Below are 18,037 nucleotides of genomic sequence, written 5' to 3'. Positions count from 1 at the left end.
GATGCCATCAGCACTGAGTCAACGGGACCCCCTGGGAAGCCCTGGGTTTTGCTGAGCAGAGAGTGACACACAGTGGCCCATGTTTCTACTGTATTTTGGTGCCACTTTATGTATATATATATATTTGTACCAGGGATGCTTCACCACTGAGCCACATCCCCAATCCTTCTATTTTTTATTTACAGACAGGGTTTCACTAAGTTGCTTAGGGCCTCCATACGTTGCTGAGGCTGGCCTTGAACTTGTGATCCTCCGGCCTCAGCCTCTCCAGTTGCACCTGGCCTCAGTTTTCTTTCAGCCTGAAGAACTGGAAGAGTAGAATTCTGTCGAGCTGAAAGGGGGACAGGGCAGGAGGAGCACCATGGGTGGAGACCCAAGAAAGTCAGCTGTGAAGGGTGGGATCTGGGATCAGCTGCCAGCTGACATCCACCCTCTGGAGGTTGCTTCTGGCTCCCGGCCTCCTCATCCTGCCTGTCACACGCCTCAGACCTTCTCCCCACGACCCTGCAGGCCTCTGCTCTGGACTGTCCTCCAGGCCTGCTTTGGTCCTGGTGGTTCTTCTCTCCCCTCTTCCAGTCACACTTTTCCTCCCCACAGAGTCCAATTTGCCGAGTTGACAGCTTCCACACCTGTGTTTTCCTGTCCTGGGATTTCCAGTCTCTGCCTGGTCTCCTAGCTCTGCGCTGGCTTCTGCTCAGCTCCCTCCCCGCTGGCTCTGGAGCAGGCTGTCAGCGCAGGACCTCCCCACCAGGCAGGCCCGGCTCCCTTCCTTTTCCTCCTCCTGCATCCCCATCCTCCCTCTGCCTTGGGGGTGGTCCAGGGCCGCAAACAGCTGGGCTTTATTTTTGGTTCATCTTCTGTTTCCTTTCCTTTTTTTTCTTTTTTAAGTGAGACTGAAGTCTAAAATAACCGAGTGAGATGTTCCCCGGAGCCAAAGTTCCATCTGCGCTTCCTTGGAGCCGCCTCCCAGTTACGCATTCACTCAGGTCTCTCATCACCCCATCCAAGCCCCTCATCTGTCCCTGGAAGGCAGGGACTTCCCAGCCGGTCCATCAATACCTGCTCTTCCCCCTTTAATGAAGATAATGGTGGAGCAATACAGGTAAGCTCCAGTTTGCCTGCGTTGAAATACCGCTCCGCTTCAAGCTAAAGTATCTATCAAGTACCTTCAAGCTTCAGTACCTATTGGACTCATTAACCCCCGGGCCTTAGTGTTCCCATCTATAAAACAGGTCTAACAATAACACCTTTAAAAACACCTTCACAAAACTATGAGACCTGGGTGAAGGGTCACTGCACGGGGCTGCAAGACCCGAGGCCTTAACCTGCGGCAACCTTTTAGGGATGTAGGAACTCAGATCGCACACCAAAATCTGAAATCCCAGGAGAAGAGTTTTATTTGGGGGAATGGAGCACCTGTCACAAAGGAAGCTACTTCTGTCTTCACTGCGTGTAGCACTGTCTTTTAAATGCTCACAGTCAAGCTGGCCATACACCTTAAAGGTCAAACCTTGCAGAAGAAGTCACTAGCCAGATCATCGGTCAGTGACAGAAAGTAACAAGCAACTCTGTGAACCCAGGAGGTGACAGGCTCACAAGCCACAGAGGAGCTATTTTACCGACTGCAGAAGAACATTCTGTTCACAGAGCACAGGAAAAGGGGTACTGGGCCCCAGTCCCCGAGTGGCCCGAAAGGCATGCCTGTCTCATGTAGGCCTCCTTCCAGGAGAAGCGTCCACAAACGGAGTCCCTGGGGCTCCGAGCGGTGCTGGGCTGCAGTACAGGCTCAGGAGACGTGAGCTGCTGTTCTCCCTTCCTCCCTCTCCGCCTTCCTTGCATGCCAGGCCTGAGCTGCGGTACCACTGAGCTCCACCCCCAGCCTGCTGTTTCTTACTGCCTCTGCAATCCCGTCTCCATGAAGGGTTCAAGCAGATATATTTAGACAGAAATATGATCATGCCTGATTATGCTGCAGATCCTTCCCACATTCCTAAAGATAGCGACCCGAATCTCCAGGCAGCCTTCCCGACGGTCCTGCCCAACGGTCACTGTCCCACTGGAGTTGACTCCCCTCCTTGGAACAGGTAAGATTTTTTGCTGGCCGCAGAGCCACCTGCCCTGTCCTCAGCCCTGCACCTGCTTCCCTGGGGCTGCTCCTCACTCCTGGGCTCCTGCTCACCCGGTGGCCTTCCTGCTGCCCGCACAAGACCGAGTTCCCTTTCCACGCAGGGCCACGGGGTTCCCTTTCCTTTGGGGCTCTGACGGTTCCAGCAGCTGTGGTCACAGCACCCAGGTCTCTCCGCTTAGGTCCTCACCGCCGTCCTTGGGCCCCCTGGCTGACTCACGGCCCTGGAACGTGGCCAGCAGGGACGTGTGCCGCTCGTGGGTTTGAAAAGAAGAGGGTACAGGTTGTCATCCTCCTGCGGGCCGCAGGGTGCGTTGGAGCCAGGAGCTGGGGCCACACCCTGGAAGCATCCCGGCCGCCAGCCGGGGCCCCCATGTGACATGAGAGATGTGTGCCTGAGGGGCTGTTCGCAGTCCAGGTGGCCTGTTTTGAAGTGGCCGGTCACTGGATTGTGAACCCCAGTACCTGTGCGCCCCACCCAGGCCCTCCTAGACACCCTGAGGACATGCAGGTGGTTCCCTGCGGGGCAGTCGATGGTTGCTCAGGCTCCTGGGTGACCTGGTGAAGGTCCCCGTGCTGCCTCGGGCTTGAGTCTGGTGTCCTGTCACTCACGTCCCATTTCCCAGCCTCCCTCTCCAGAACCTGGCAGCCTTTGCCGCCCATGTAGACTTGGTGCTGGGTCAGAGGTGACATCCAGGCTGGACACAGGCCTGTCCGGGGATGTCTGAGGGTGACGGTTCTCCTCAAGTAAGAGAGGAGGAACCAGACCTCTCGAGGCCTTTCTATGGGACACCTGGCAGAAGCCCACAGACGACTGTGCTGAGGCCCCGGCCACGTCCTGTGCCTTGTGTTAGCATGGCCAGGGCTGTGGGGGCAGTGCCATGTGGCGTGTCTGCTCGGCAGGAGGAAGCCTGTGGGCCGGGAGGTCAGGAGGCCGGGAGGCCGGGAGGCCGGGAGGCCGGGACACCAGAAGGCAGGTCTCTCCCTGACCCGTGCGGTGTCCACCCAATCCTCAGGCCTCCCTGCCCCAGCGTGGAACCAGGAGCTGAGACACCTAATCAAGTTCGAATTTTGAGCGCTGATCTGAGCATTTTCGCTCTGGAGTCCCCTCCTCGGGCGGCCGGGGCCCCACCACCTGAGCCCAGGAGGGCAAGTTGTCCCTAAACTGTGAAGGTGGGTCCCTAATCCACTCCCACAGAAAAGCTGGCGGGCGTAGTTTGGGAGTGACTCTGGAGTCCCAATTCCAAGTGTTCGGAGCTCATGTCTCCAGATTTGAATTCCTACCCAGATAATTCTCAGCGTCTCCCTCCTCCAGAGGAGTTCTGCAAGCCTCGGGCCTCATCGCCCCTGCAGACGGCAAACGTCGTCTGGGGCCCAAGGACAGAGATGGCGCTGAACTCCAGAAAATGTCCAGTTTGCCCACTGCACCCAGAGCCACAGCCAGTTCAGGACATGCCTGGTCCAGCGAAGCCCGGAGCAGGGCTGGTGATTTGGAGCTGGACGGGTACCCAGCGGCTGCCCAACCTCAGGTCTGCCCCTCACATTCAGAGGCCAGGACGTGAATGGGCCCGAGGAAGCGAGCTCAGGGAAGCTGGGGAGAATCCACAGCTTGGCTCCGCCTCTCCTGCATCCTGGTGTCTGTGGCAGCCGCCTTGCCTTCCGGGGAGTTGCAGCTTGGGCTGCTCTCTGCAGGGAGCCTGGGGGCCTCCCTCTGCTGTCACCCGCAGGTGAGGGGCCCAGTTCCACCGAGCGCAGGAGTGGGTCTCCGCAGCTGCCCGGCTGGGGGTCTTGGGACGCGCTCATCTGCTGAGCATCCTCTGAGGCGCTGCTCTGCCGCTCTTCACGTGAGCAGAGATGTCTGGTGCTCACCTGAAAAACTAGTGTGTGCTTTCCCTTTCCTGGGCTCGTGGACTTCCTGGGAAGTGACGTCCACCAGGGACTGTTTTCCCAGTCTCCCTTGCACCCACGTGTGAGCCCCCTTATTACCAAGGACGGTGCGTGTCCCCTCGGGTCAGCAGGCGGGTGGATGTCCTCTCGCTCTCCTGCTCTTTCTGTTGGCTGGAAGCAGAGGTCATCTTCCTCCAGGAGGATGGCGGGACCTGTCCACGGGGGACACTGGTGTTCCCTGGAAGGGAAATTCAGATTCCACCCAGGACAGTATGCATTTGTGGGAGCCCCTGGGGCCTGAGGGTTAACTCACTGCCTTGGCCAGTGTTACCCTAATTCACCCTAAATCTGACGCCCTGGCCGAGGTCAAGTCATTTGTGACTGGCTGCTTGAGTTTGTCTCCCTGGGTGGTTCAGGAATGCCCTTGAGGGCAGTGTCTGTAGTATTTTGCTCGCTCCTGATTTTTTGTGTGTGTGCGCTTCACCACTGAGCCACATCCTGAGCCCTGTTTGTGCTTTATTAAGAGATGGGGTCTCGTTATGTTGCCGAGGCTGGCCTTGAACTCAGGATCTTCCCGTATCAGCCTCCTGAGCCGCTGAGACTACAGGTGTGCGCCGGCACGCCCCGCCACTCACTCCTGAATTTCAGACACCGAAGGTGTAACAGGCAACTGACAAATGTTGGCTGTGTGGCTTCCGAGGAAAGGGGACTCCCAAGTCCACATTTGTGGAAGTTCATGGGGAAGTGACTGGCCCCAGTCATCGCCACCATGCCGTTCTTTGGACTTGACGGATGTACTGTGGTTCTGTAAAATGGGAACATGCGGGGAGACGGATGGGGGCATACGGGAACTCTCCACTTCTTGGCAACTTTTCAGCAAATCTAAAATTATTCCCAGTAAGAAATTTGTTTAAAAAATAAGGTGGTGAAGCCGGGTGTGCTGGTTCGTGCCAGCTGCTCGGGGGTGCAGACGACTCTTGCACACACTCATTGCGTTTCCTTCCCTCACGTCCCCGGAAGCAGGATTGCTGGCTCACATGGCAGATCTGGCTTTAACTGTTTGAGGAACTTCTATAGTTTTCCGTGGTGACTGAACATTCTTCAGTCACCCCAGAGTGTGCAAGGGACCCAGTTCTTCTACGTCCCTGCCAGCACCTGTCCTTTTAATAAGATTATACCTGCACTAGGACACCTTCCAGGGGCAGAATGTCCTGACCAATCGGGACAAAGGCCAGCCTTGTCAAATGCAGCTCACCAGGGGTGCCTTTCCCACGCTGAACACGAGGACATGCCAGCTTTTGGGGACTTCCTCTTGCCCAGGACCGACGGTCGCTCTCTGTGAAGCTGGGTGGGACATCAAGTCAGTCTGTGGCAGGGCCTGTGTTCTGCCTTGTCCCCTAGTTTTACAGTGAGGCCACGTGTCAGGGGACGCTCAGCACATCCAAGCACAGGGTCAGAAAGGTCCCAGGAAGCCGAGGCCTCCCTCTGTCCCTGTGGGAAGAGAGGAAAGGAGGCAGCGACCTCCTCCTCTTTCTGTGATGTAGAAACCCCACGGGGGCCCAGTCAGCGCATCCTGTCCCCTGTGTCTGCTGCAGGGCCCCAGCTCCAGGCAGGGAGGCCGCAGGAGCCTGCCATGGCCCCCCGCACCTCCGCCCTCCTGGCCCTTGGTGAGTCCTGGCGGGGGGACTGGAAGTTGAGAGGTGACCGGGGGGGAACAAGTCCCCTCCCTGCAGAGGCCTGACCCCAGCCAGCCCAGGACACGCTGGGACCCTCCCCTGAGGCTGCCCCTCACCTCTGCCCAGGCTCAGAGTGTCCAGGGAGGACTGGCTCCTAGAAGCAGGGACCTGGGTGTGGGGACGTGTCCAGCTTTGGGAAGGACGAGGGAGCAGAGAACCTCTTGGAAGGGGAGGCCTGGGAGGTGTGGGAACCTCAGAGCAGGAGGAAGGTCAGACACGCTGAGGCGGAGGATGGTGTGGGAAGCACGGGAGGCTGAGGCCCAGGTCCACCAAGCCCCGCTGACCCAGCTGCGCAGGGAACCCGGACGCTTCTCACTGGGCTCCCCTTCCAGGGCTCTGCCTGGGCCAGGCGGTCCACACCAGGAGGGTGAGTGTCCAGGCCCCTGCCTTCTCCCCTCTGCTGGCCCTGTGGGCGGGGGCAGGAACGACACCCGTCCCAGTCTCAGCCAGGTGCCCCTCGTCCCAGGGAGCATGGCGCCACCTCCCCTGTGCCCTCTTTTCCTGACCTGCCCAAGGACACTTGTGCCGGGTCACAGCTGGACCTGGACAGGGACCCACCCGCCCGTCCTCCCTTCCTCGAGGCCACGTCTGTGCTTCTCCTGCTCCTGAACTGTCAGCACACACAGAGCGGCTCTGAGTGGACAGACAAGGGACTAGGACCGAGGGAGATGAGGGAGCAGAGGGACGGGGTTGGGCCGGGGGTGGACAAGCCAGTGGGCAGAGGGGGTGGGAGCAGGAGGCCAGCTGTGCAGCAGGGTAACAGCCAGCAAATGCCAACAGGCTGAGAAGCAGTGGCTGGTGCAGGGGACACCCCAAGGCAGCGGCTCAGCAGAGGCCCCTGGACCTGGCCCAGGGCAGGGTGGGCGGGTGGGCACAGACACACCAGGGTTAGGGTGCCCAAGGCCTCCTGGGGACCCCGAGCCAGGCCGGGATGCACCCAGCTCAGGTCCTCCTCACCAGGTGGGAGAGCAGCTGCAGGAGCAGGTAGGGTGAACACAGGAGGGACAGAGGAAGGGGACATGGGGAAGGGACACAGGGAGGGGACAGAGAGGGGACACAGAGAGGTGCACATAGGAAGGGGACATGGGGAGGGAACATGGGGAGGGGACTTGAAAAGGAGACAGAATGAGTGGAAATGTAACTGACCAAGAACTTTGGTGCACCTAAAATTAAATCTGTGGCCCAGCAGCTCCTCCCAGTGGAGGCTGAGGCTGCTCTGCTTCCTCCTGGGGTCCTGCCCAGACCCTCCCTCTCTGCTGACCGGGCTCTGTGATCCCCTGGGGTGGCCCGTGACCCTCGTGTGCCAGGCCCTGCTGGAGAGGGTGAGTTCCGCCTGGAGAAGAAGGGACGTTCCCGGTTCTGGGGTCAGAGGAACTCTTCACCTTCTGAGGCAGAGGCCAGGCTCCTCTTCCCTCCATGAGTGAGGACCCTGCTGGGCTTCATCACTGCTGATACCTAAAGCCCCCTTGGTCTGAGCTCAGTGAAGACTTGCAGCTGGTGCTGAGCAGTGAGGACGCCACCCAGGTCCCCAGCCGCGTCCCAGCTCAGCCATCAGGTGTGTCCCAGGTCCTGGACCCTGTCCCAGCTGCCCTCCTGTCCACAGCCTCCCTGCCTCCTCCTGACCCCAAGCCCCTCCCTCTGCATGTTGTCCCCTCAGTCCCCATGCCCTGAGGTCCCTGCAGCCCTGGTCTCAAGGGTCACTTTGGGTGACATGGACACAGCTCCAGCATGGGCTGGACATGGAGCTGGGCCTGCTGCTATGTGGGGAGGAGTCCCCAGAGATGGTTGGGGGCAGACCCCTTCCAGAACCAGTGTCTCCTCACTCAGACGGTGAGTTCACTGTCCTATCCACTGGACCAGTGCCTGTGGTGGCCCCAAGAATACATCCCTCTGGTGTGGTCCCCTCCCCTGGGCAGGTCGCCTGGCCCAGGGGTGCCCCTGAGCAGGGCAGGGTGGTGCACCTGGAAGCTGTGGGCCCCGATGGCCTGTGCCCTGTGGGTGCTCAGCCCCAGAATGTCCTGGTCAGGGCCCAGGGCAGCACTGCCCCACCTGCATGTTTCCCAGGCCAGAGGAGCTGCCCAGTGCTGACCGTGTGAGGTCCTGCAGGGCAAGCCGGTGGGAGAAGCTGAGGGAGAGACTGCCCGCAGGGTGGAGGGGAAGCGGTTTTCTCTCCTGTCCCCCGGTTCTGCTCTTCAGGAGTCTTAGGACACTGTCTGGGGCCCAGCGATGGCCGGATGTGTCCTCTGCTTAATGCTGAGGGAGGAGAGGGCCAGGCTGGCAGGACCGGCTCTAAACAATAAGCTCCTGCCTTCGCCCACCCGTTTGTCAAAGCCCCTGCAGCCTGCAGGTCCCCACAGAGCCCGTTCCTCTGCAGGTGACTGGCGGCTGGAGGGGCGCTAGGGCTCTGGGTGGGGTGGAGGCTCGGGGCCCAGCCCTCCCGCTGGCCTTGGAGTCGAGCTCTGGGAAGGCCATCGTGAGGGACCCCGTCCCAGGCTCCGGGGTGTCCCTGATGCAGGTGACTCTGCGCCAGGCTCCGCTGCAGCACTGAAGGCCACAACAACCCCGGGAGGCCGGAGCAGGCGGCCCCTGCAGCGCCTCCCCACTTCCAACGTGCAGAGACTCCGGTTCTCTGCCGAAGGCACAGGCCTGGAGGGGCCGGGGCAGAACCAGCCCAGGGGACCCCAGCTAGACGCTCCCCAGGGGCCGGGCCTCACTGCTGGCCACTCAGCGTGGAGCCCCAGGACCCACCGCCCAAACCCAGACCCTGAGAGGAGGGTAAGTTCTTAGTGGCCCCTGAGGAAGGTGCCCTGGGGAGAGGCGCGGCCTGAGGAAGGTGGCAGGGATCAAGTCCCGGCGTCTCCCTGGCTCTGCCGGTGCTGGGCCCAGTAGGTGAAGCTCTGCCCGCTCCCGGGGCCTTGGAGGGTCCAGCCCCCCTTGTGGGTGGTGGCAGGGACCTTGGTGCGGAGGAGCAGTCGCAGACCCTTCCCCATGCACCTCATTTCCAGGGTGAGGCCCTCTCACCTGAACCTGGCGACTGTCTGTGAGGCTGAGCCCTGAGCCCAGGCAGGTGGGCAGGGGCCCAGTGGTGCCAGCAGGCAGGTGGAGGCCGTGGTGGAGGAGCCAGGCAGAGGGCCCCGGGCCTGCGGCGCAGCGTGGTTCAGGGTCCCCTGCCGGCACTGCCTGCCCCTGCCCTCTGGGCCCCGGGCAGTTCCCCCAACCTTCTGCATCTTGGTTTAACGAGTGCAGGGTGAGCCATAAAAGGAGGCCCTGCCAGGAGCTGTTCAGAGGGTGCAGGTGGATCCTCAGGGCGCACAAGCCAGCCCAGCCCCCGGGGCACCTGGAGAGAGGCCGCCTCTGTCACCAGCTGGCACCCGTCCCCATCGCTGGTCCCAGGCACCCAGGGCGGCAAGCTGACCACCACCCAGAGCCAAGAGAAGCCGCCTGACTTGTGAGCGTCAGTGGGGAGACTTGATGTCAGCGAACACAGAAGTCCCGCTAGTGCAGGTGCACACGCAGACCCGAATCTGCAGGTCGTCATGTGGCTTCAGATCTGTCGCTTAGATCACGGTCATGTGACATACACGTGCATGGTAAAGACACCAGCACTGGAGTCGACTTAACAGCATACGAGTGCGCATTACAGGTAGAGGCATGCGGTTACACTGTGCTAACAATTTGTTACTGTAATTAACATAAACAAATAAACCCCATATGATTATGTACTACATATGTACAATTACAGAATTGAACATCACTTATATATTAAAATAAGTGACTATTACGGCTGATTACATTTTCTGCATGGATTAAATTATTAGTAGAGATCAGAAGTGCATAATTTCAACTATATACTTACATATTGAGTGTGAGCATGTTCAGAGGCCTGTCTCTTACCCATGGCACCGTGTCCTGAGCCCATGTCCTCCCTGGGACACCCTGCAGTCCCTTACCCACCTGATGGCCAGGTGCAGGGCACGGCTAGGCTGTGGACTGCAAACCCATGCAGAATGTGACTTTGCTGGGCGCTGCAGGCTGCCCCAGGCCACAGAAGGGCTTCGGCTCCCTGGTGACCTCCTGGGGACACATGTACAGTGCAGCGTGGCTGGTGGGAGTGCCTTCGTGTGGTTCAGACCTTACGTAGAATTCACGCTGTGGAAATGCTGGTCGCACACACTGCATACATATGATTTTAACCTGTAGTGCATCTTATGGTCAGAAAGCAGAGGCCGTGATGGTGGAGAACAGGGCGGGACCTTGGATCCTTCGTGGGGTCAAGATGTTGAGGGTAGGGCCTCTGAGGGAACAGTGATCTGACTTTCTTTCTTTTTTTTGTACTAGGGATTGAACTCAGGGCGCTTAACCACTGAGTCACATCCCAGTCCTTTTTGCTTTTTATTTTGAGACAGGGTCTGGCTGAGTTGCTTAGGGTCTCACCAAGTTGCGGAGGCTGGATTTGAACTCATGATCCTCCTGCCCCAGTCTCCTGAGCTGTTGGCATTGCAGGTGTGCCCCACGGCACCCGGCTTGGTCTACCTTTCTTCAAGGACATTAAAGACGCAGCCTTGGGAGCAGAGAGTGAAGGGTGCCACCCGGGAGAAGGGGAGGCAGGGGTCCCTCTCTGTGCTGGTTGAGCCCCCAGGACCTCATCTGGTCCCCACGTGGTGGGGCAGTGAGCTGAGGGGCGGGAGCTCTGTGCTTGGATTCCCCTGGTCAGGGGCTGCTCTGAGGAACAGATGACCGTAGAGATGGGGCCTGCCCTGGGTCGGGGACCAGGAGGGGCTGGCCCGGGTTCCACTCTTCCTCCTGGTGTCCATGTCTGCGAGGTGCAGACAGCATGGTGGGAGACGCCGTCCAGCAGGGCTTGGTGAGGAGGCAGCGTCTGTCTCTGCCTGGTGCAGGAGGGATGGCCTTGGCCACGCTGGCCGCTGAGTCCTTGGAGCGTGGCCAGTGCAGGGAGGACCGCCTCTCCTTCCCTTCCCTCTGGTTACATCTGAGCGTCCGCAGCCGCTGGTGCCGCTGCATGGGCAGCACAGATGTGGGGAAGCCCATCTGGACAGCGCTGGTCCAGAGGGAGGAGCCCAGGGTCCTGCGGGGGGCAGGTGGGTGGGGAGGAGCGGCCAGCCGGCTCTGTCCAGCTCTGGCCTCCGACCCTCTCCTCCATGCTCCTCCTCCTCAGGAGCTGCACAGCTGCCTTCCGAGGACAGGGACGACGCTGGTGACACGGGCCTGGGGTGTGCCTCTGAGGGGGTGGGATTCAGGCTCTGCCGGGGAGAGTGCGTCCCTGTGCACAGAGGGCGGCTGCCCTGGGCCCTGGGTCAGCTGGGAGGCTGGCTCCCAGGGCAGCACCACTGCGAGAGGTCCCCACAGACGCACGGCCTGACCCGCACGGCACTGGGCGCCCTGCAGCGGCGCTCAGTAAATGCACGCTCTGACCACCGTCCCCTTCCCAGACACACCTGCTCTGCAGCTGACCACAGAGCACCTCCACATTCTCATCGGGGTCTCCCTGGCCTTCCTCCCTTGCCTCCTCCTCCTCCTCTTCTGTCTCCATCGCCAGCATCGGAGGAGACAGGGTAGGACTCGGGGGCAGGGAGGGGCAGTCTGGGTGGGCTGTTGGGCGCTGGGAGCAAGGTCTCCCTCCTCAACTCAGACCCCAACTGTCCTCAGGTCCCCTGGTGGCAAGGGCCAGTTGCAGAGGCCACAGGAGAGGTGAGACCCCTGGGAGTGACCCCCGCCCCGCCCAGTCCTCAGCCGCCTGGCTGCCCCAGTACTGATTTGTTCTTTTCGCACAGGCTGGGCCTGGCTGTGGGCAGCCGAGAGAGGTCACCAGGTAAAGGGCTGACAGGCCTGGGGAGGGGAAGGGGGGACTCAATGGGTCAGGAGGCAGCGGGGGAGGAGAAGGGGTAGGGCCTTTCTGGGAGGTCCTAGGTGGGCGCAGAATGAGATCTGTCACACCTATCTTCTGATGTGCACCCCAGGGAACGGACCATGTGTCTTCTCTCCAGAACCGGCCACAGCTGGTGGACTTCCTGAGAAGGGCAGTGATACCGGCCACTCTGTAAGTCTTGGGTTGGTCATCTCCCACTGCATAACCAAGTCCCCAGGCTTGGCAGCCCAGCAACACTGTCTCCAGGTCCTGGGTCAGGAATTTGGGAGCAGCTGCACTGGCTGGTTCTGGCTCAGGTCTCATGAAGCTGCAGCAGAAGGGTCTACAGGCTGCAGTAATCTGCAGGCCTGACTGGAAGGAGGACTCACGTCCAAGGTGACACACCCATAGCAGCTGGCTCTCCCCAGAGGGAAGTCAGCAGGGGGTGAGCGGAGGCCACACTGTCTTCTGTGGCTTCAGTGGTGACCTGCCATCACTTCTGTACCTTCTAGTTGTCTTACCTACACTGTCTGCTTCCCTGTGTGGGGATTGCGTGATGTGCTCCAGGAGAAGGGCCCAGGGAGGTGGCTGCCCAGTCCTCCACCCCACAGCCCCACCCTCACCGTGGGCCCCCCTCCTCAGACCCCTGCTGCAGGAGACCCCAGGAGGTGACGTATGCTCAGCTGGACCACCGAGCCCTCACAGAAGGGGCAGCCAAGCTGTGTCTCCACTGACCACAGAGTCCAGCACATACGCGGCCCTCGCCAGACACTGACTCCAGGCCACCTGACTCCTGTGCCTGAGGACACACCGTGTCACTCTTGCAAAAGCCTGAAACAACCATTGGAGGACTTCCCACTGGAGTCACCCAGGTCTGGAAAGTCAGCCAGCCAGCTCCGCTGGAGCCAGCAGCTGGAGCCTGAAGGTCTCTGAGCAGCATCTAGGAGATTCGTTAACCAGGTGCCCCTGCCACAACTGACCAGCTGTTAGAGAGGCTGTTGCAGCTACTTCCAGAGGACCAGCCACAGTCTCCTGGCTGTTTCCAGAGACCCAGCCACGGTCACGTACTTCTGAGACGACATACTGATGATGCTCAGTGTCCCCTAAAGCCCCCCTGAATTCCACTGCTGACCCTGATACTGGGCTACACTCAGGCGGCTGAGAGCTGAGCCTGATCTTGGGTGGCCACTCACAGGGTGGGGTTTTCTCCTGTTTCAGATTAAAATAGAAAAGTATCGTGCCGACCACTAGGGGGCGGGAGCGCCTCCTTTGATTAATGTGTGTGCCTGTCTCCAAAGCAAACAAACAAACAAACAAAACACAAAAACAAAAACAAATAAAAACCCCAAAGGAACAGAAACATTTTTGTAGCGTGTGCATGTCTTAAAATTATAAGCCCTTCACGGGATATCAAACATATGTACACAACCGTCAATTAAAGAAAAGAAGGAAATAAGAGGGTCCTGCATACCTGTTACAGAACGAGCTCAAGCTTGGGGCGGGGGATGTGGCTCAGGGGCGGAGCGCTTGCCAGGCTACACGAGGCCCTGCGTTCAATCGCCAGCACCACATAAAACAGACGGACCAACAAAACCCAGCCGAGAACTGTGTGAGGAAATAATGTCAAGCTAAATAAGCCGTGATTCCTGGGAGCCCCTTAAAAAGAAAAGTGTGCGTGTGTGTGTGCGTGTGTGTGTGCGCGTGTGTGTGTGACAGAGTGAACGGAAACAGCCTGCTCTTCCACCGGCGTTGGCCATCTCGGTGGTTCGAAGTCCACATCAGGGCAGGCAGCCTGTCCCTTGACCCCAGCGCCCGGGGCCTCGCCCAGCTCAGAGCCAGTGTCCGCCCCACGAGCTTCCTTTGTCTGCCTTGCGTTTTCGGCTCGCCCTGCGGCGGGCTTTCCCGGGCTCTGCCTCCTGCCCAGCCCTGTGTCTTTTTCTGCCCCAGTGGGACCGAGGTCCTGTGTCGCGGGGTCCAGCTGCTCTCCGCGTCTGTCCCTGGATGTTTCCCCAAGAGTCCTGCTGGCGCGGGGACCGACAGCTGGCTGGCGGCTCTCGCAGAGGGTGGACCCGGATCAGACAGCTGCGATCCCTCCACCCCCAGCACAGGTGCGCACCAGGCCCCGCGACCCCCAGTGCCGACCCCCAGCGCGGCCCCGCAGCCTCGGGAAAGCGGGACAGAAGTTAAACAGGACCCCGCGTCTCCTTTCTGAGGGGCGGTGGGAGGAGGAGGGCCAGGGAGGGACAGCACAGCAGGGGCAGGTCTGGCCTTCCTCCTGATCTCACCTGGGGACACAGATGCCAGCTCACCGGCGCGCCCAGCAGTCCCAGCAGCAAGTGGTGCTAGAAACCCAGAGTCGCGGTGTGACTAGTGGAGGGAGGGGCCACCTTGACTCGGTACCCGTTTCCCAGTTCTGGGAGGCATGTCTGGTGACCAACTCCAGGGAGCCCTGCAGGCCAGTCAAGGAGGGAGCCCACCTGATCAGATGGGGCGGGAGCATATGTTCACAGACGTCCAGGACCTTGAGCGAAATGGACGCCCAGTCCTCTACAAGTGTCCCTGGGTCCAAGGGAGCAGGAAGGGGAGGGGAACCCCCCAACCATTGCCCACAGGCACAGGTGGCCTCCTACACCTGGTGAGCAAGTGAGACCTTGGTCAGCTCAGACCAGAGGACCAGCGGCAGGACACAGCTGCCCACTGCAACATCACCTGCACTGCCTGCTCCCTGTCCAGGACACCACCCAGAGAAGGAGCTGAGGAGAGGGAGACAGATGGACCAGACCTAGAGAGTGTGTCCATCGTGACTGGGAAGAGCTACCTTTGAACCTGTGGGGCAGGCGTGTTCGCTGTGATGGAGGAGGGCAGCTTACCAGATCGGATCAGAGACGTTTCATTTCTTGTGCGGAACCAAGCTGCATCATGATCTGCAAACACACCTGCACACACATCTGCACACATTCACAAACTGCACGCACAACTGCACACACCTGCACACATTCACAACCTGCACGCACACCTCCACACACATTCACACACCTGCACACACACCTGCACACACATTCACACACCTGCACACACACCTGCACACATTCACAATCTGCACGCATGCCTACACACATTCACAACCTGCATGCACACCTCCACACACATACACACATTCACACTCCTGTACACACACCTGTACACACATTCACACACCTGCACACACATCCGCACACATTCACAACCTGCATGCATGCCTAAACACATTCACAACCTGCATGCACACCTGCACACACGTTCACATGTCTGCACACACACCTGCACACACTTGCACACATTCACACACCTGCAGGCACACCTGCACACACATCCACACACCTGCACACACACCTGCACACATTCACAACCTGCATTCAAACCTGCACATACATTCACACACCTGCAGACACATGCACACATTCACACACCAGCACACACACCTGCACACACATTCACACACTTGCACACACATCTGCACACATTCACAACCTGCACACACACCTGCACACACATTCACACACCTGCACACACACCTGCACACATTCACAACCTGCATGCACACCTGCACACACATGCAGGCATTCACACACCTGCACACACATTCACACAGCTGCACACACAGCTGCACACATTCACACACCTCCATGCACACCTGCACACATACCTGCACACACATTCACACACCTGTATGCACACCTGCACACATTTATACACCCGCACACACACCTGCACACACACATGCACACATTGCACACATAACTGCACACACATGTACACATTCACACATTTGCACACACACATGCACACACACATGCACACATTCATACACCTGCACGCACACCTGTGCACACACATGCACACATTCACACACCTGCACACACACATGCACACATGCACACATTCACACACCTGCACACAATCTGTGACAGCCCCTGTACTCTCACTCAGCACTACTTCTCCCGTTTTAACTTCCTAAGGACTGAAATGTCCCTCACATTTTTAATGATGCTTTAACAAAATAGAGCAGAGTCCAGTGAATGGAAAGTGCTGGACACAATGCCGGAGACTCGTCTTTATTTCTGCGGATTTTCCATGCACACTTGATCTTCTTCCCCAGTCCAGAGGCTCCCTCCTACAGAGTTTTTCACTCACTTACTCACTTACCTCAAAGGCACCTTCCACCCTCACACCTCTTGGACCATCATGGGTTTGTAGCTCATTCAGCTGAGAACACGCCCCCTCTCAAAGCCGAGACATCTAATAATGCACCCTTACTGCCTGCCAGCGTTCCCAGGAGGCAGCATTTGGAATCATTGACAGGTAGTGGCCTGGTGGGGGAGGGGACCCCTTCAGATACCTGGGTTGAGCAGGAGGACTATGGTGACCCAGCAGGATCCTGGTTGGAGGAGGACAGGACAGAGGCCCAAAGCCAGGTCAAGGTGGAAAGAGTTTGGGGAAGCAGGAGCACGGTTTGGCCAACAGGAGCGTTTCGTGAAGGGGTGATGTGGGGTCTGGGCCTTGCTGGGGAGCACATATGGCACGTGGAGGGATCAACACCCCCTCCTGCCTTGCAGACGCTGAGCCCACCAGTGCACAGAGCACAATCTGAAGTGCCCGGGGCTCACTTGACCAGGAGCCAGGTTGGCTGAGACGGGAAGGACCAAGGTCACCCACAGCCCACGTCGCTGCCCTCCAGGCCCTACGTGGACGTGGGCAGCATCCTCCTCCACGTCCTCCTTGCACCTGGTCAGACGCAGGCCTCTAGGGTCAGCGAAGGCACTGTGGGCAGCCCTGGTGTGACATGTGGCCTGTGGCCAGCGGGAGACTGCTCCAGCAGAGAGAGGAGGCAGAGGCCATGCTGGGATGCTGTGGCTCCACGTGGTCCCTGGCATCGGTCTCGTCTCCAAACGTGGGCTGGAAGCCTCACCCACGTCAGGAGGCCCACGTCCTGCGTGACGGAGGGCTGTCTGGAGGAAGGGGCATCTCAGGACACCCTCCAGGGCGGGGGCGTTGGAGAGAGACCGAGGAAGAGGAGGAGACGGCCGAGCACAGCCAGAGGCCTGGACGTCCAGACGGACTCGGTGGGTCCAGGCTGAGTGAGGGCCGTGGGCGCCCCACTCCTACCCGGGCAGCACCGCTCACGGCAGAGTCTGTCGCCCACTCCTGTTGCTGGGCGGCAGGTGGCCTGAGGACTCCAGGGTGTCCTAGCTTCATGGTGGAAGGTGCGAAGCTGTCCCGACCGTGAACGCGGGCGTGAGGGTCCACACGTGTGCTCCTCTCCTCCCACCTCTTCAGTTCTCCAATAACACGCCACACCTCACACAGGACCAGAGCCACATGTCACCCAAGTTTTAAGCACCCAGTGTTTGTGTTGGGCGTCGGCGCTGAGGAGACACACTGGGCAGGAGGGTGAGCTCGAGCTCGGCTGGTGGTCCACCCCAGAGGCCTCCAGCACCAACCTCCACGGCTCCGAGCACAGGCAGTGCCCGCAGGCTGGGGAGGCCGGTGGAGGCAGCAGGGGCGAGGAAATCCATGCACCTGTCTGGGCTCCGCCTCCTTGTCCACCTTTAGCTTCTCCAGCCTCCTGAAGCCCCGACACCCAGCTCCAGGTTCAGCTCCAGATTCAGAGCCTCCCGACATCCACCTCTGCCTTCTCCTTCCTGCCGACGGCCTTTGGTAGCTTTGTGAGGTGGCCTCCCTGTGCTACAGAAGGAGGCTGCCTTCCCTTCCGGGGACACCTGCGAGTCTCGCCTCCTGCTCCAGCCACCCCTCCCTCCCTCCCTTCCATTTTCCTCCTTCCTCAGTCTGAAGACTGCTGGCAAAATCTTCTCCAGGCTGGAATCTGTCCCTGGCTGTGCTTGCTGTCCCTGTGCACGTCGCAGGTAGCGCCCTGGCCCTGGATGTGGAAGGTGAGGCACGGCACCCACAGGGCCCTGCAGAGCCCAGCCCGACACAGACCCGCTGAGCCAGAGTCTGCACGCGGCTGTCCTAGGCCAGGCCCTGAATGCAGGCCTTGCCTGCTCCACGGAAGCCACCTGGGCAGACTTGCTTTCACCCTGGGACGTCTGGGCTCTGCCCCAGGCATCTGCACAGCTTTACTTGGGATAAGAAGTAGGCATTGTCCTTCAAACCTCCTCAAGCGAGTGACCTGCTCAAAGCTCTACAAAATGATTCATCTACTCAATCTTCTCCTTGTGGTTCTGAATGAGCAGGAGAAGGTCCATCCTCATGTTTTCAGGTGCTGGGAAAGATTGATTCTTCTTTCCTTTTCCTTTCTCTGCCTTTTCATTCTAGTTTTGCAGTGCTGGGTTGGAGTGCAGGGCCTCGTGCATGCTAGGCAAGCGCTCTTCCACTGAGATACAGCCCAGAACTCACAGTTTGTTTTGTTTTTTTTTTAATTTG

The 18,037-nt window shown here is 59.4% G+C and overlaps 2 protein-coding genes and 1 long non-coding RNA gene across 8 annotated transcripts in view; 2 read left to right on the top strand and 1 right to left on the bottom strand.

The window, feature by feature from the left end:
* LOC124966905 (leukocyte immunoglobulin-like receptor subfamily A member 6) overlaps nt 1-18,037 on the bottom strand; it is a 193,721-nt gene that overhangs the window by 99,415 nt on the left and 76,269 nt on the right. The gene's annotated exons all lie outside the window — the stretch shown is intronic.
* On the top strand, nt 903-12,858 carry LOC124966929 (forkhead box protein D1-like). Of its 5 annotated transcripts, XM_047528830.1 has the most exons (9): nt 2,038-2,084; nt 2,294-2,434; nt 3,142-3,298; nt 3,414-3,852; nt 11,199-11,321; nt 11,416-11,457; nt 11,541-11,578; nt 11,727-11,806; nt 12,257-12,858. In XM_047528830.1, the coding sequence occupies exons 4-9, from the start codon at nt 3,512-3,514 to the stop codon at nt 12,284-12,286; spliced, it is 654 nt and encodes a 217-aa protein (XP_047384786.1). In that variant the 5' UTR covers nt 2,038-2,084; nt 2,294-2,434; nt 3,142-3,298; nt 3,414-3,511; the 3' UTR covers nt 12,287-12,858. The 5 variants fall into 5 exon arrangements, 1 of the variants encoding a protein (XP_047384786.1); XR_007105433.1 differs by lacking the exons at nt 11,199-11,321; nt 11,416-11,457; nt 11,541-11,578; nt 11,727-11,806; nt 12,257-12,858 and adding an exon at nt 6,081-6,385 and having other exon boundaries at nt 903-2,084; nt 2,308-2,434; nt 3,414-5,679; XR_007105434.1 differs by lacking the exons at nt 11,199-11,321; nt 11,416-11,457; nt 11,541-11,578; nt 11,727-11,806; nt 12,257-12,858 and having other exon boundaries at nt 903-2,084; nt 2,308-2,434; nt 3,441-6,385.
* LOC124966946 (uncharacterized) lies at nt 6,868-9,703 on the top strand. 2 transcript variants are annotated; one of them, XR_007105437.1, is made up of 3 exons: nt 6,868-7,303; nt 8,279-8,523; nt 8,995-9,703. It is a non-coding gene; the product is annotated as an uncharacterized LOC124966946 (long non-coding RNA). The 2 variants fall into 2 exon arrangements; XR_007105436.1 differs by having other exon boundaries at nt 8,264-8,523.

This window comes from Sciurus carolinensis, chromosome 16 (assembly GCF_902686445.1).
Source record: "Sciurus carolinensis chromosome 16, mSciCar1.2, whole genome shotgun sequence".
NCBI lineage: Eukaryota > Metazoa > Chordata > Mammalia > Rodentia > Sciuridae > Sciurus > Sciurus carolinensis.
Note: the sequence above shows the minus strand (reverse complement) of the source record. Positions and strands in the feature narration are given on the sequence as shown.

Excerpts from the sequence above, each read along its gene's own strand:
- LOC124966929 (XM_047528830.1), top strand. The coding sequence starts at position 3,512 with ATGGCGCTGAACTCCAGAAAATGTCCAGTTTGCCCACTGCACCCAGAG. Across the intron at positions 3,853-11,198 it reads CCCTCTGCTGTCACCCGCAG|ACACACCTGCTCTGCAGCTG; the intron begins GTGAGGGGCCCA and ends TCCCCTTCCCAG. Across the intron at positions 11,807-12,256 it reads GCAGTGATACCGGCCACTCT|ACCCCTGCTGCAGGAGACCC; the intron begins GTAAGTCTTGGG and ends CCCCCTCCTCAG.